Source organism: Eumetopias jubatus, unplaced genomic scaffold (genome assembly GCF_037043125.1).
Source record: "Eumetopias jubatus isolate StellerSeaLion01/CBP00866 unplaced genomic scaffold, mEumJub1_p1.0 scaffold_5, whole genome shotgun sequence".
Taxonomy (NCBI): domain Eukaryota; kingdom Metazoa; phylum Chordata; class Mammalia; order Carnivora; family Otariidae; genus Eumetopias; species Eumetopias jubatus.
In genome coordinates this window covers 141,210,436-141,225,669 of record NW_028274811.1, presented here as the reverse complement: position 1 = coordinate 141,225,669, position 15,234 = coordinate 141,210,436, and the positions used below count along the sequence as shown (strand labels likewise).

Sequence of the window (15,234 nt, the reverse complement as noted above, 5' to 3'; positions counted from 1 at the left end):
TATATATTCATAAAATGGGCTTATTTCAATATGTATATGTTTATACTATGTGGACAACTAAGAAAAAAAATTTTAAAAGAACAAAAGTGATCTAAGTTTTTAAATTTTATAAGCATATCTGGTCCCTTTCCTTGGTGTATCAGGGAAGATCAAAATAGTTTCCAGATACGGAGGTGGCACTAATTTATAGTGTTAGTGAGATTAGACATAAGCAATGCTGTCCCTGTTTCAGGAATCCCACTAAAGTAACGGGGTTTCAGTCTTATTTTGTTGCTTCAAACAAGAAACAGAACTCACCTCATCAAGTTCTACTGGACACTGAAATGACTTGGTAACGTTTTAGAAGCAAGTTAATCAAATGACTCCCTGTCCTCATGGCTGACTCTCAGTCATTTCAGTCATAACTAAATGTATTCCTCTGACGGAACAACCTTCCTCTGAACCACACAACCAATGAAAGGAATAGCCTTCTATTCTCTGTGTGCAAAGTACAGAGTTAAGAACCAAATCCCGAGCCCACAGCCTTCCGCCATGCATTTGCTCTTCATCTCTGGGTCTGCTAATCTTCCCTTGTCCACTGTGCAAATCTCAGGAGGGAGCCAACACCAGCTTGCTTTGGTTATTCTCCCTAAATTACTGCCCTGGGCTAACACAGCTCAGTGATTTAAATCCTTTATATTAGTTTCCCTGGTACACAATCATAGTTGGAACGCCAACTGTTTAAATATTTAAAAGAGCTCCCCAAGTATAATATAAAGTTATCTCTTTATACTTCGAGTCCCTTAAGACACATCTCCCTTTCATGGCGCTCTGTCTACCTCTCGGCCACCACCTGCACACCTTTAATACCCTTCTCTTAATCCTCTTCAGTTCATTCTTACTTTCTTCATTTGTCTTGGCACAGAGCTTCTTTGTTATTTAGGAAATGCCACCTGTTTACACAGGTGAGGGGAACCTGGCTAATCAAACCCTTACACATTTAATTTGAATCATCATCCAGGATCCGTGCCATCCGATAGCCACTAGCCACAGGTGGCTATTTACTTAAATTTAAGTTAATTTAAAGAAAATTAATTTTAAAATCCAGTTTCTCTTTCTCATGAACCACACTCAAGTGCTCAATAGCCAACGGTAGCCAGTGGCTTGTGTCTGTAGCACTGGACACCAGATGGACATCTTTATCATTGCAGTGAGCTCTAGTGGACAGCCAGATCCAGACATCTCAACTCTAAAAATACCTCGACCCCTGGGAGAACTCAAAACTTGAATGGCAAGAAAAAACTGAATCTTGGGAAAGCAGAAAGGGTATTAATTAATAATAATGAATAAAAGCAAAAGACAAATTCACTATGTGTAGAAATCACTAAACAGATTTCCCCAAGTAAATACATTTTCTACAAATCCTTACATTTTCTCTTTAACAATCCAGCAATAATCTCTTCCTAAGCATTACAACCACTGGCTGGATTATAACATTTTTTTTTCATTCAGGAATAAGCTTCTACGGATTTTCAGAATTATTTTTTTAAATGATTTTTTATTGTTACGTTAATCACCACACATTACATCATTAGTTTTTGATGTAGTGTTCCATGATTCATTGTTTGTGCATAACACCCAGTGCTCCACGCAGAATGTGCCCTCTTTAACACCCATCACCAGGCTAACCCATCCCCCCACCCCCCTCCCCTCTAGAACCCTCCGTTTGTTTTTCAGAGTCCATCATCTCTAATGGTTCGTCTCCCCCTCCGACTTACTCCCCTTCATTCTTCCCCTCCTGCTATCTTCTTCTTCTTTTTTTTTTCTTAACATATATTGCATTATTTGTTTCAGAAGTACAGATCCGTGATTCATCAGTCTTGTACAATTCACAGTGCTCACCATAGCACATACCCTCCCCAGAATTATTTTTTAAACAGAACATTTATGAAGCTCTCAGTCTGCTCCTTCTCATTTAGGTATAAACAAGTTTGAAGAGCTCGAGCAAACAGGAATGTGGGAATGTTTCCAAGTACTTTAAGGCCCTCTGAATGGGAAGCCAATTTTACATCCTCCAACAGTGACAAGGGGGCCACCTCCCCACTTGCTAAGCATCTACTCCTCTGTCAGCTTGCTTGGTTATCACTTCCCCTGAAATCTGCCTGGAACCACCCCCACCTTGCACGCAACACCCCAGCATTCATGTCTCCCCGCTTTGTCCAACTATCACCTCCTGTGCATCCTTCCAGAACCATGTACACTCCGCCGTCTTCTCATTACCTCCTGACACACCTATCCCCCTCTGGGGCTGGGAGCTCCTTGGGGCCAGGCAAGTGACTGACCCTGACTTGTATTCCCAGCACCTAGCACTGTGTCTGACACAAAGAAAGTTCTCAATAAATATTTATTGATCTGAGCTGAGCAAACTGGACCCAAAGTTATAAACATGCTTTCCACCTTAACTCAGACTCTTTTTTTTTTTTTCACCCTAACTCAGACACTTAAGTCCTGCAGTGAGGGGTATGTGAGGTATAATCAATGTAATCTACTCTGTTACTGTCTACATGTAATTTAACAGACATCTGAATTAAATTGAAATGTCAACAGGAGCTATTATTGGCTATGATCCAGTTGGCTATTGATAGCCTCCGTGTATTTGCTAACTTGACTATAGTAGTTTCTCAACCTCTTGAGGAAAAAAATAAGATTTTCTCTGGGTCCAAATAGACCAATTAATGTGATTACCAAGTGACAGGAACAATGCTCTCCAATCTGAATTCTGTAACATTTTTCAAAATACAAATAAATCCTTAAATGATGAAATTTGGATTTAATAAGTCAAAATGTAATGAAAGGTACTGTCAATATTTAAAACCTCAATAAAAATTCACTCTCCAAAGTGTAAGCCAGCAAAATATCAATTGGCTTTTGTTCTTACGAAACTTAACTTTCTAAAATGGGCAAATACCCAAATTTCAAAAGGGAAGCCCAAATATGTCATATTCTGCCAAAAAATCATTAGCTCATATGCATGTGCTTTTAAAACCAAAATTTAATAATTTTGATTAAAAGACTGGCATCAGCAATCAGAATTTAAGACCTGGTAACTCAGCACTAAATGCAAGCTGTGAAAACCAGGGAAGTGAGTTCTAAACAGAATGCGCGCGCGCGCGTGTGTGCGCGTGCGTGTGTGTGTGTGTGTTCCTCTCTAGTGTCGTAATGATATCGAAGTCAAATGGACTCTCTCCCTCCGGGTTGAACTGGAAGCCTAATGGTTCCATTGTTTTTCATCTCTCCTTTTCATATCAAAGAAATACCACATTTTTATAACATTGATGTTGAAGGACTGAATAAATACGATCTATCTCTGAACTTACTGAGGAATTTGTAGAACAATTTTGTGACTCTCCTTTATTTAGAGCAATACCCTGGAGATTATATTTGTATAGAGACTTAGCATTTCCAAATGCTTACAAGTGTATGATCACATTTAATCAAATCGTTCATATATCTGATTAGCTCAATTATTCAGGCAACATCTGCTCAGTTTACATATTACTCATGACACCCCGCCCCCCGCCCACATCTTTTTCCTCCTCGCCTGAAATGTGATCATTTTCTTTCCTTTTAGTCTTGTACTAGGGGCAAGGGACGAAGGAAAGGAGAGGAAATTCAGGCTAATCCTATTTTAAAATTTATAGAGTTCTTTTAGAAAAAAGTCACTGAGAATATTAAAACTTCTAGTTAAATTAAGACTCTGGTGAGTAGAGGCATGAATTGAAATGATTTAAACTGTTTTAATATTTGTGACTTATTCAAATACCTTTCATTTATAACTTCCAATTAATAACATAATTGTTTATAATCATTATTTCCTTTATTTAGGATTGTGTGCTAGGGATTATTATTTCTGTCTTCATGGGTGAGGAAAGAGGACATGGAGAAACAGCATTGATCTGTCCCAGCAGGGGCCCAGATTGGAAACCAAGTCAGGGGATCCCAAATTGCACCATTCCCTGAAACCAGTGGTTCCCAAGCTTTGGCGTGTGTGAGCATCTCAGTGGGCTTGTGATGCGCAGATGGTGGGGGGTGGGGGGGTGGGGGGTGTCCAAACCCTGAAATTTCTGATTTGGCTGATGGGGTGGGACCTGAGAATGTGCATCTCTTAAAAAGCAGCAGCGGGGCCACACTTTGAGAACCACTGCTATAAACCATGGCTGCCTCTCAGCTCTTTACAGCTGCAATGCACATCAGAGCAGAGAAAGTCTCCTCGAGACCCTGTGGGGCTCTAAGTCCCTGCCCCCCACAGCCAACCAGACACCATCACAGTGCCAGTTGACGGGCACCGCACACACACCACATCAGTGCTGCATGGATCGGCTTCCGTTTTCTCATGGTCCTGGGGCAACAGCAGATTGGCTAAGTAACTTTTTTGGTAGGATCTGTTTAAGCTAAAAGGTTTGATCCTTTATCTCTTCTAAGCCACTGAATTTATTAATCAAAACAAAGAAGCCCAAGACAGAAAGGAAAACTGACCTCTGGTCCCCACCCCTTCAAGAAGCACTTATGCCCTCGAGGAATCTGAGTCGCATCGCCACGAGGTAAGCCTTCCAGGAGTCTGTGGGTCCTCTCCCCAAATGCACAGACCACCACCGGCACCGGCACCGTCAACGCTTCCCCGGCTTGCTGAAGAGGGGCTGATTTGCTCTTATTCCATAGAAATAAATGACTGTCCTGATTTTGCCCACCCCCAATCATTTCTACCATTCCTCCTTCCTTTCTGTTGCAAAACAAGGCACCTTAAATGGACATTATCCTGTTCATTTTTTCGGACTCCTTGGGAAGAGAGATGCTATGCTTTTTTGAGGGAAGTGGCCAGATTGTGACACCCCAGATAGGTAAGTAGCTGGAGAACCAAGATCACGTGAACCACAACATTCTATACGAGATCCCACTGATGAAAATATAATAGCTGCAAGAAATGGATTACTGACAGTTAATGTGTAATGTCATGGTCTTACCTATGCACACTAGATCCATAAAACCATACATTCCATAGCAGATTTGAAAAAGGATGTCCTTCCTCTGCCACACTGCATAGGGGCTGAAGGCTGACCAAAGGAGCCAGGTCACACTCGCTATTAAGAACAGGGATCCTAGGATTACAGCAATCATCTGAACTTTCTCAACCAGTGTTATAGAAATGCTTTGCCACTAAAAGAAAAACAGAGGCATGTGAGAAAAAGGTGCTGTGTTTAACTTAAAAAGAAAAAAAAAAAGAACACATTTCAGCCCCATGTTTCTCTCCATCATGTTATAGACCCTTTTCAATCTGATCAGCCCCCACACGAATTTTTCCATTTCATCCAGGCTATAAAAAATAGATAAGCAGATAAAGATTAATGAATTGCCTTAGCTTCATCATTTTCCGTAATTCACCGTTCTGCAAATTTAATCTAGTTTTATTCCAGGTAACAGTACTGGGAGTGAATGGCTGAAGAATATTTAGTACCTGGGATCACATTATTATCTTTCACACATGCACGAAATTAAATACACTCCGAAGATATGTGTTGAAGACTCCCCTACTTGGAAACTTATTTTGCTCTTTAACACATTTGACTACTGCAAAAAAGGGAACTGTTTCTTGTTTTTGCAAAAAAAAAAAAAAAGTAAGCAACAAATAAATAAGTTACATAAGAACATCAGTGAAAAAGTCGTTAAAGTAACACACTAGAATTTTAAGGGAACTATAAGATTGTACATTATCTGTTATTGGTACATTTCATATACTCAGATATCACTGAACTTTAATTATCTAACGGGTAATCTGTGAAGCCATTTTTGTCAAGATTTAGAATTTGTAAACAAACGGAGTACCTTTGAAATTCACAAACTGTGTAAGTACCACACAATTCAATGGGGAGAATAATTTGGTGTCCTAAGCATCGGTATTTGGGAGGATTTTACAGTACAAATGATCAAAAGTCTTTCAAAGGTGTTATCAACTTGAAAGAACTAATTAGTCATGTTCTCCCTTTTGCATAATTGAGACAGAAACAAAACTAGAATTGCTATTATGGTTTGTCAGTAAACAGTGAAACTCAAAACAACCTGCAGTTTCATTCTGTGTGAAAGAGCTCTGTAAAAACAAATGAGCTTGAAAAATCGGTATCCATTGGGTGAATCTGATATTTCCTTAAACTCTTTACTTACCTTTAAGTCTGAATATGTGCATCCCAAATGGCAAGTCTATCACCACCCTTCCCTCTCTCCCTCACTGCTTCTGTCTCTCATCATAAATAATTTACTTATCATATTTAAATACGTCCTTTATCCTGCATATTCATGGGTATTGTTAAATTCTACATTTTTAATGATTAAATATCAAAATGCATTTGAAATATTTAATTCTCTAAAGTCATTTATTTTTCCTTTAAAAACTTCAGAACCAAATGATAGTTCGGCAGAATTCTATAAGAAGGATATTTCTAACGATTTTAATATGCAGATTCATTTGCTGAAAAATGGCTTTTGCTTTTATAATTCCGGATGAATAATAATTAAATTTGTCAGTATATCTTATCATTACAGCTGAATTAATTTATTTCAAGCATGTATTTGAAGTTTCTTTTTTTTTACTAGTTTCCTGACATAATCTTAAACACATTAATTTCGAACGGCCTGGCATTGGAATTTAAAGCCATTTTAAATTTGGTGTCACCGAACAAGTATGAAGTGTCACTATTTGTTGGTTTTTAGTCTCAGGGCTCATTGAAATCTGCATTAAATACAACAACATGGTAAGCAACACAGAAAACTACTACCAGCTAACATCCATCCCAGATGGATCCTATCATGTCTATATGCATTATGTTACTCTTTATCAATTTATTAATTACATCAGATAGATGAAAACAAAGCATACTTCTAAACTTATGGGGCAAAGGTACACAAGTTATGTGTCCATGACAGGGAAAGATTTTCACATGGTGAGCCATATGTTTCAAAATACATAAGCTTGAATCATAAGAGTCTTGGGTAAGCAGCAGTGAGTAAGGAGGATTTATCAAGAATGGTATGGGGTGTCTGGGTGGCTCAGTTGGTTAAGCATCCGCCTCAGGCTCAGGTCATGATCTCAGGGTCCTGGGATCGAGCCCCGTGTAGGGCTCTCTGCTCAGCGGGGAGTTTGCTTCTCTCCTGTGCTCTCTCTCAAGTAAATAAATAAAAATCTTAAAAAAAAAAAAAAAAAAGAATGGTGTTACTGATATCTACTTCCCTTTTCCAGAAATCCTTTATGTTCCACGTTCACCCTGTAATTTTAGTGGAGTTAAATTTGGACAGCTCAATATTGTACAATTAATTATATTTAGCTTCAGTTAGGCTTACTAATTAATTGCTCCAAGACTGCCTGCATGCCAATTTAGAAAAACATGGTGGTCACAGGCATATGTGATGAGGTCCTACTAAACACTCAGGGGTTCAGTGAACTGGTCAGGATGGATGGATGAAGCTGAGGTGTCTCCTGGGACATAGGAAATTGAGGTGGTTCACATCTGAGAGTGCGCATGACTGCCTGCCACACTGGGCCTGGAAGCTTCTGACGCACAAAGCTAAGCTGTTCCTTGGCAGGGAAGGAGAATGAGCAAAGGGACAGACTTACCAGGAATAAGAAACATTGATGTTTCACACTTGTTTGAAGACACTAAATTTAAAATGGCTTAAAATTCAAATACCTGGCAGGTTGGAATTAAATGTGTTTTAAAATTATGTCCTGAAAGCTAGGAGAAAAAAGAGAACAATTCTCAATTTCAGTACACTGAGATGCTTATTTATTATTATCATAGAAATTATCTTTTGTGGTAGACATAGGAAATAATTTGAGATTTTTGAAGCTTATTTCTCAAGAAGGATAAACTGCTCAAAATCAACAATAAGCTCCCTGAAATTTCTGGTTTTATATCACTCCAGTAATAATGCAAATATGCCAGTGTGTCTAAAAGTGCTGTGATGTTCTTCATACACTGATGAACCTTAAAATTAGCACCATTTCACTGAATAGCTAATGAGGGCAAATCATTATTGAACCAAAATCATTAAACTGATTATAAACATAAGGATTTTCCCTTTGAACGCTGATATCATCTTGGTAATTTCTTTGCCCATTATATAATGCTCTTTCTTACTGTTACCATTATGCGAAAAAAGTGGGATTATTCACATTCTTCCCCTAGGAAAAATAATGCTGCCTTCCGCCACTAGGAAACACCCACCTGACGTCTTTGCCCTGGGAGGTACACATTATCTAACCGGCTCAGCTTCAAGAAGCTGTGTTAATGGACCATTAGCTTAGACAATAAAAATAGAAGATGAGTCTCTTGGGGCTTCTCTAACCCAACGGTATCCAAGGCCTGGATTTCAGTCTGTAAGGTATTTCTGAATCCTGAACAGAATTTGTCAACTGCTGAACATACTTTTCACCTCTAAAACCTAATATGCATGGGTGTATGTATAAGTTATGTGAGTATGTATGTGTACGTGTGTATGTATTTATTTAAATTTCTTTCCAAGTTTGGAAACGTAAATCCTATAACAATAAGCAGATTAACTCTAAATAATTGCTATTATTTATTTCTTTCCATAATATTTGAATATGTTTGACTTTTATATTCCTGAAAAGATGTTCACTTCTACAAAAATTATTGGATGTATTGTTAGCAAAAATAACTATCTTCTGAAAGTTCATCCTCATTTGGTGTAGAAGTAATTTAATAATCACAGCCTATATTTATATAGGGTCAATATGTCCCAGGCACTTTTCTAAGAGTTTTTTTTTTTTAATTAATTTAATCCCCACAACAACTCTGTGAGGAAGGTATTATTATTATCCCCATTTTAAAGATAAGTAACCTGAGGCAGAGAGAGGTCAAACACTTTGCCCAAGGTTACACACCTACTAAGGATGAAAGCTGAGATTTAACCCAGGCAGTCTGGCTCCTAGGTTCATGCTTTTATGTTATATTTATATTATATATTTATATATCCTTGAACAACACCGGGGTTAGGGATGCCAACCCCCCACACAGCCAAAAACCCATGCATAACTTCTGAATCCCCCAAAACGTAACTACTAATAGCCCACTGCTGACCAGAAACCTTAGCAATGGCAGGGGCGTCTGGGTGGCTCAGTCGGTTGAGCATCTGGCTCTTGATTAAGGCTCAGGTCATGATCTCAGGGTTGTGAGATCAAGTCCTACATAGGTCTTGGGCTTGAGCTCAGCAGGGAGTCTGCTTGGGGAGTCTTGCCCTCTACGCCTCCCCTCCCAGTGCACACACACTCTCTCTCTCAAATAAATAATAAATCTTGAAAAGAAACCTTAGCAATGACATAAACAGTCAACTGACTCATATTTTGTAAGTTATATGTATTATTTGCTGTATTCTTACAATAAAGTAAGCTGGGGGGGAATGCAAATGAAATCGTAAGGAAGGGAAAATACATTTACAATATCATACTGGATTTATCCAAAAACATCCATGTATAAGTGGGCTCACGTGGCTGAAACCTGTGTCGTCCAGGGTCAACTGTACTATATAATAGTTCTACTGAGCTCTGATGACAATGAACTACATACACTCCATCTTTGCAGTGACACCACGGTTTTCCTGGGAACAGCTTCAAGTCTGTCTTCTCTGGTCTCCTGAAATAGCTTTGCAGCTGAACTGCTAGCCATGAGTCATTCCCTGATACCAAGTGGCACCCCAAGCCTACATTCCTAATGAAAGGAGGCTTGTGAAGGAAAGCTACATGTGTGGCTCAGTACATATTCCCAGCGCCTGGCATCTAACTATCGCAGGAAGGATGAAAAGAAGGGATAGAGGACTATGACACGGAAGAGAGGGAAGGAAGGAGGAAGGAAGAAAGGGAGGAGGGGAAGGAGAGGGAGGGACATGTACGCTCCCCAATTCTGCTTAATCTGCCTCCCTGTATTATCGCAAATGCCATGTACTTTTCATTTTGGTCCCTCTCTGCCTTTGAGCATGTTCCTTTCTCAGCATGCTATGCCTTCCTCCCTTTTCTCATGGGTGGAAATCTCTCCCCCATCCGTAACTTGCTTTCATGCCAACTCTTCTAAAAAGCCGTCCCCTCCTCTCCTCGTGCAGAATCCCTCTGTCCGGACCCGAGAATCCACTGTTTGTATTTCTGTTGAGTGCAGATTTCTTCTTGCATCCCAGATGATTATCTCCCTGTTGTCCACAGACTGTAAGTTTCATGAAAGCAGAAGCTAAGTCTCACCCAGAAAATACTTGACTCCTTGGTATCCTGACTTCAGTTTCCATCATCTATCTGACAGCCACAATCTCATTCTCCGCACACCTGTTCTGTCTTTCCTACAGGATTACGTTCCAGCTCTGGCCAAACCACCACTGAGTAGAGAAGTGAGAATTTAAACTCCGATCTCTTTCCAAAGCCCAAGTTCTTTCTAAAATGCCCTGCGCTCTGCCTACATAAACTGACATATCCTACATCTGAAAGCAAAAACAAACTGGTCATAATTATACCTCTCTAAAAGGTGTTGTTGTACAGTTAAGGCAAAGTCAACATGTGTGCAAAAAGCAGTCGAGCCGAGCAAAGCCAACCCAATAGGACCAAATGTTTTCTAAATGGCGTTCTCAAATGAATACTTCTTCAGTCTGAATGTTGCAGTTTGTTAAATGAATATTAACATTAAGAAGACAATCTCAGGGAGATAGATCTCTTTTATTTTAATGAAGTTTGAAAGGAAATAAATAATTTCACATTGGAAATTGTTTAATATTCTCATTATACACAGCTGTTCAGAGATGCACCACGTAAGGTCCACCAGTCCTAAAAAGACACAGACAATGTACATGGCCCAGAATTGGGTATCACTGCGTGTGAGGGTCCATGTCAGTGTGGCATTCTTCATGGGAAATTAAATAACTATCCCAATAATTACCACAGACTTCTTTGAAATCATGGCAAAATGGTTGCCTTTCCCACTGAAATCTAATTAATTAGCACAGATTTATAACTTCCTTCAGACAAAAAAGGATGAAAGAATAAGCTGGGAATTTTCTTTAAAGAAATGACGGGAACCAAAGCCAAGGTAAGACCAAGTCATCTCCTCATATAAATCACTTCCAGCCAGTAAGATAAGAACTGGAGAAAGGCATATACTCCATCAGGCCTCCAGGAAGCTATTTAGAAAGATATACCTGTCATTCCGTTGTCTGAAATAGTTAATGCACCTTCTCTATTTAGAACCCAATTTCCTCCCCGAAAATAACACACACTCAGAGGGAATGAAATTGAACGCAAAGAAAGTAGATTCGTTCAGTTTGCATTAAATCCTTCACTCTAAAGTACTGTTTCACCTTTGTTTTTAAAAGGCAAGCCAGATATGAATCATAAGCTAACAGATTTGTAGTATGATGATTTATAGCATGCAGAATGACAGGTGGGATTACTTACCAGTGTCACAGGAGAGAACACCTGCTCTTAAGAAATGTTCTCTTCAGAAAAATGAATTTAGCTAAAACCTATTTTCAATCATCTTAGATGGTGTTTAAATTGAACCACTATAAGCTGGAATTTGAAATGCTGGCAGAAAACATCTCTATGTGTAATCAATCTGACATGAAGATACAACATTCAGTTAATTATATGCCCATTCTTTGTAGAGTTGTATTTATAGGCTGCATATTAAACATGATTTCATGCTTTGGTATGGGTCCTCTCTGCTAGAAAAAGCATCTTCAGAAACTTATCAGAGATGAAATAAAAATTAGAGCAAAAAAATTTGCTTTGCCTGAGAAAGGTGAAATTTTTTTTTTTTTGAGAAAGGTGAAATCTAAACAACTCAGATGAAATAAATAGGAAAATATGGAACTGCTTCTTTAAAATAATTAAGAAAAACTGATAAAACTCTAGTAAGGCTAATGAAGAAATAAAAGAGGAGATATAAAATGACTGCTCCAACAGGTAAAAAGAGTAATAACGGTATATAATAAACAACCTTATGCCAATTAATTCAATAACATAGATGAAATAGATAAATTATTTGAAAAACATAACATCAAAACTGACTCAAGAAGAAATAGAATGTATGACTAACCCTTTACAAAACAGTTGAACTTATAATTAAAAGCCTTCCACAAACAAATGAACAAACACCTCAAGGACCAATGGTTTTACCGGAGAATTTTATCAAACATTTAGGAAAAAAAAATAATATCAAAGTTACATATACTCTATTAGAAATAAAAGAGGACAGAATAGTCCCCAACCTATTTTATGAGGTCATGCAAAACCGTGATACCAAAACCTGAAAAAGAAAAGAAAATTATAAAAAAAAATTCCAGAATAATATTCCCTATGAGCATAAATGAAAAAGTAATCCTCTACAAAATATTAGCAAACCAAATCCAGCAGTATACAAAAAGAATAATGCATCCTGAGTGAGTGGGGCTTATCCTAGGTTGAAAGGTTGATATAACAAAATGTCAATCAATGTAATTAATGACATTAAGAAACTAAAAAATAAAAGAAAAAGAAAAAGATCCTCTTAAAAGATGCAGCAAAATTATATGACAAACACTCATTCAAGATGAAAACTAGGAATAGAAAGAAAACTTCTTAACCTGAAAAGGGCATCTACAAAGACTTAGAGCTAGGATCATGCTTAAGGGTGGGAGGAAAGAAAGAATGCTTTCTCCGCTAAGACCAGGAACTGGGAAGAGATGTTCACCCTTATTACTCCTATTCACTAGGAACTAGAGACCCTAGTCAATAGAATAAGTCAGGGAAAAAAAGGTATAAAGATTGTAAAGGAAGAACTATAAAATTATTTCTATTTGTAAATGACATGGTTATCTATGTAGAAAATCCTAGGGAATCTACAAGAAAACCTAACAGAATTAGGAAGTTAATTTAGCAAAGCCTCAAAATATGAGGTCAATAAACAAAGATCAATTGCGTAAGATACCAACAGCAAAAAGTTGGAAAATGAAATTACAAAAAACAATACTACATAAAAAATACCATAAATCACAAATTACTTAGGACTAAAATTTTTAAAAGATAATCTGCAAATAACTGCTAAAAGAAATTAAAGAAGACCTAAATAAATGACACTTATGAAGACTCACTATTGTTCAGATAATTATTCCCCACAAATTTAGGTTCTACAGTTAAAGCAGAAGAAAATAGTATCAGAAAAACAATGGTTTCTTGTTACGATCTACAGTTTCAAATCAGAGGCCACTGGTTTAGAATGATCACTAATCAGTTGATGTTAGCAATCTTATTTTAACTCAGAGTGATTAAAAAGAAAAACAAATCTTCAAATCGTTGGTTGCAATTTCCACAAGAGGTCAGCAGAAAACCCTCTGGACTTACTTTCTTGTAGAGAACAATCTTTCCCACTGTTCCCTTGGCTGGTCGTAATGCACATCCTGCGAGGCACCACATCTTGGCCACAGAACATCATTTTGTTTAATTAAGACGCCTGGAACGAGATCACATGACCAAGACAAACAGAACAGCAGAGAAGTGGATGGGCAACTCCCCATGTGTACTAGGGGATGTGCTGAGGGTTTCATGTTATTGTACAGAACTCAGAGCACCAATGAAATTTTTTTCTTCCAGAAATCTAGAAATCCCAAGAGGTTTGACAAGCCATGTCCCAGGACTGCAGAGATTGTACTCAATATGGTTTGCAGCTCAAGGAGAAGAAACTGAGCACCTCAAGGTTAAGGGTCACTTTGTGGGGGGGCGGGTCCTGGGTTGAGTGTCAAGGACTATTAAGTGTCTGGGACCTAAGATTAAATGAAGTAGGAGAGAAATTTTCTTTCCCTAGAATAAAGCCCCTGGAAGAAGATGGCCTCTAAGACTTCACTCTGGTAAGGAGGTTCTTCCCAGTTTTCCTCATGACAATTAGGCTCGATTGTGCTAGACATAAGAATAGGCAAGGTTACACTTTGACTTCGGGGTCAGGAGAATAAAGTCCTGGATGAATTGGGACAAAGATAAAACTGGTCCAAGGCCACAGAGAGCACCAAAGGGACCACAAATCCAGAGCTAGATAGGCCAACGTGACCAGAGAGTCTGCAAAGTTTGAAAATTTAGTTCTGGCGGCTAGGGGCAGGGGAGGGGAGGAAAGGAAATGAATCTAAAGTAAAGGTTTGGTTACTGAGAAGCAAAACCAGCTGAGCCCAGAGACGTGGAATGGGAAGGGATGCTACATGGGAGGGGCATCTGTGAATGGCCAGAGACCAAGATGCTAACTACGCAAGTGAGATGAGCCTTCTAAAGAAACGCGTGTCCAGAAAAACCCCTGGAATAAAAGCTGTCCTTTATCTCGATGCCAAATCTTTGGAATAGGAAACTAAGTCCTAAAGAATACCCTATCTGGCTGTCTCCAGACTCACAGGATGATGGTAGATCAAAGGAGTAGAAGGTGTGAAGAGTTTTCTTATAAGAGATGAGTATCCTTAATTGGAAGGTTTTGTCTGAGAAAAATCTCTCAAACGACTATTAACAGAAGCAATGACTTTTGAACTAACAAGCATTACTTTAGCACCTATAGGGCACAGAATCCATGAGAAATACCAAAGATTCTGGATCTCACTTAAGATAAAGTATATTGAATCTCCCCCTTTTTCCTTTTTAATTCTTCCAGAACTATTCCCTATCTCATCTCTCAATGTTCTCTCTCGTTCATTTGTTTTGATTGTTATAGAGTGTCATAATTGTCAAAGGCTTGTAAATCCACATTTAACAATCCAAAAGTTAAGATAAAAATACACTTTAGCTCTTCTGTGTTCAAGAGCTTATATTGCCTTTTCCCTCTCTGTGTTCTTTCTGTAACAAAAGCAGGTGCTATCCATTATTTCAAATCAGGGAAATCTCCTAGTGCCAACTGTCTAATAGTGTTAGTCTTAGTAACTAGATTTTGCCCCATATGAATCAAAAGCGTGTCTGTATATAATCCATTTCTAGTTCATTACTCTTCTCAATATTTGATATTAATTATGTTTAAACACAGATTCCCCCAGAGATTTCTATCTAAGTAATTAGTAGGGTGGTCATAACCATATTTACGTGTTTTCTCGACGAAGAGTTGAAAGCTACCTTTGTTAAAGCTTATTTGAACGCTCGGTGGACTGTTGCTGTTTTCAGTCTAGAGTTTGGAGCAGAATTTTCATGGAGAGAAACTATCTTCCCATTTG

The 15,234-nt window shown here is 38.3% G+C and overlaps 1 protein-coding gene across 1 annotated transcript in view; it reads right to left on the bottom strand.

Moving 5' to 3' along the window:
• The window catches only part of MARCHF11 (membrane associated ring-CH-type finger 11), a 98,816-nt gene that overhangs the window by 17,772 nt on the left and 65,810 nt on the right, over positions 1–15,234 (bottom strand). The window contains exon 3 of the mRNA XM_028097914.2: positions 5,001–5,193. Within this exon, the coding sequence (XP_027953715.1) occupies positions 5,001–5,193 (193 nt within the window). The remainder of the gene's footprint in view (positions 1–5,000; positions 5,194–15,234) is intronic.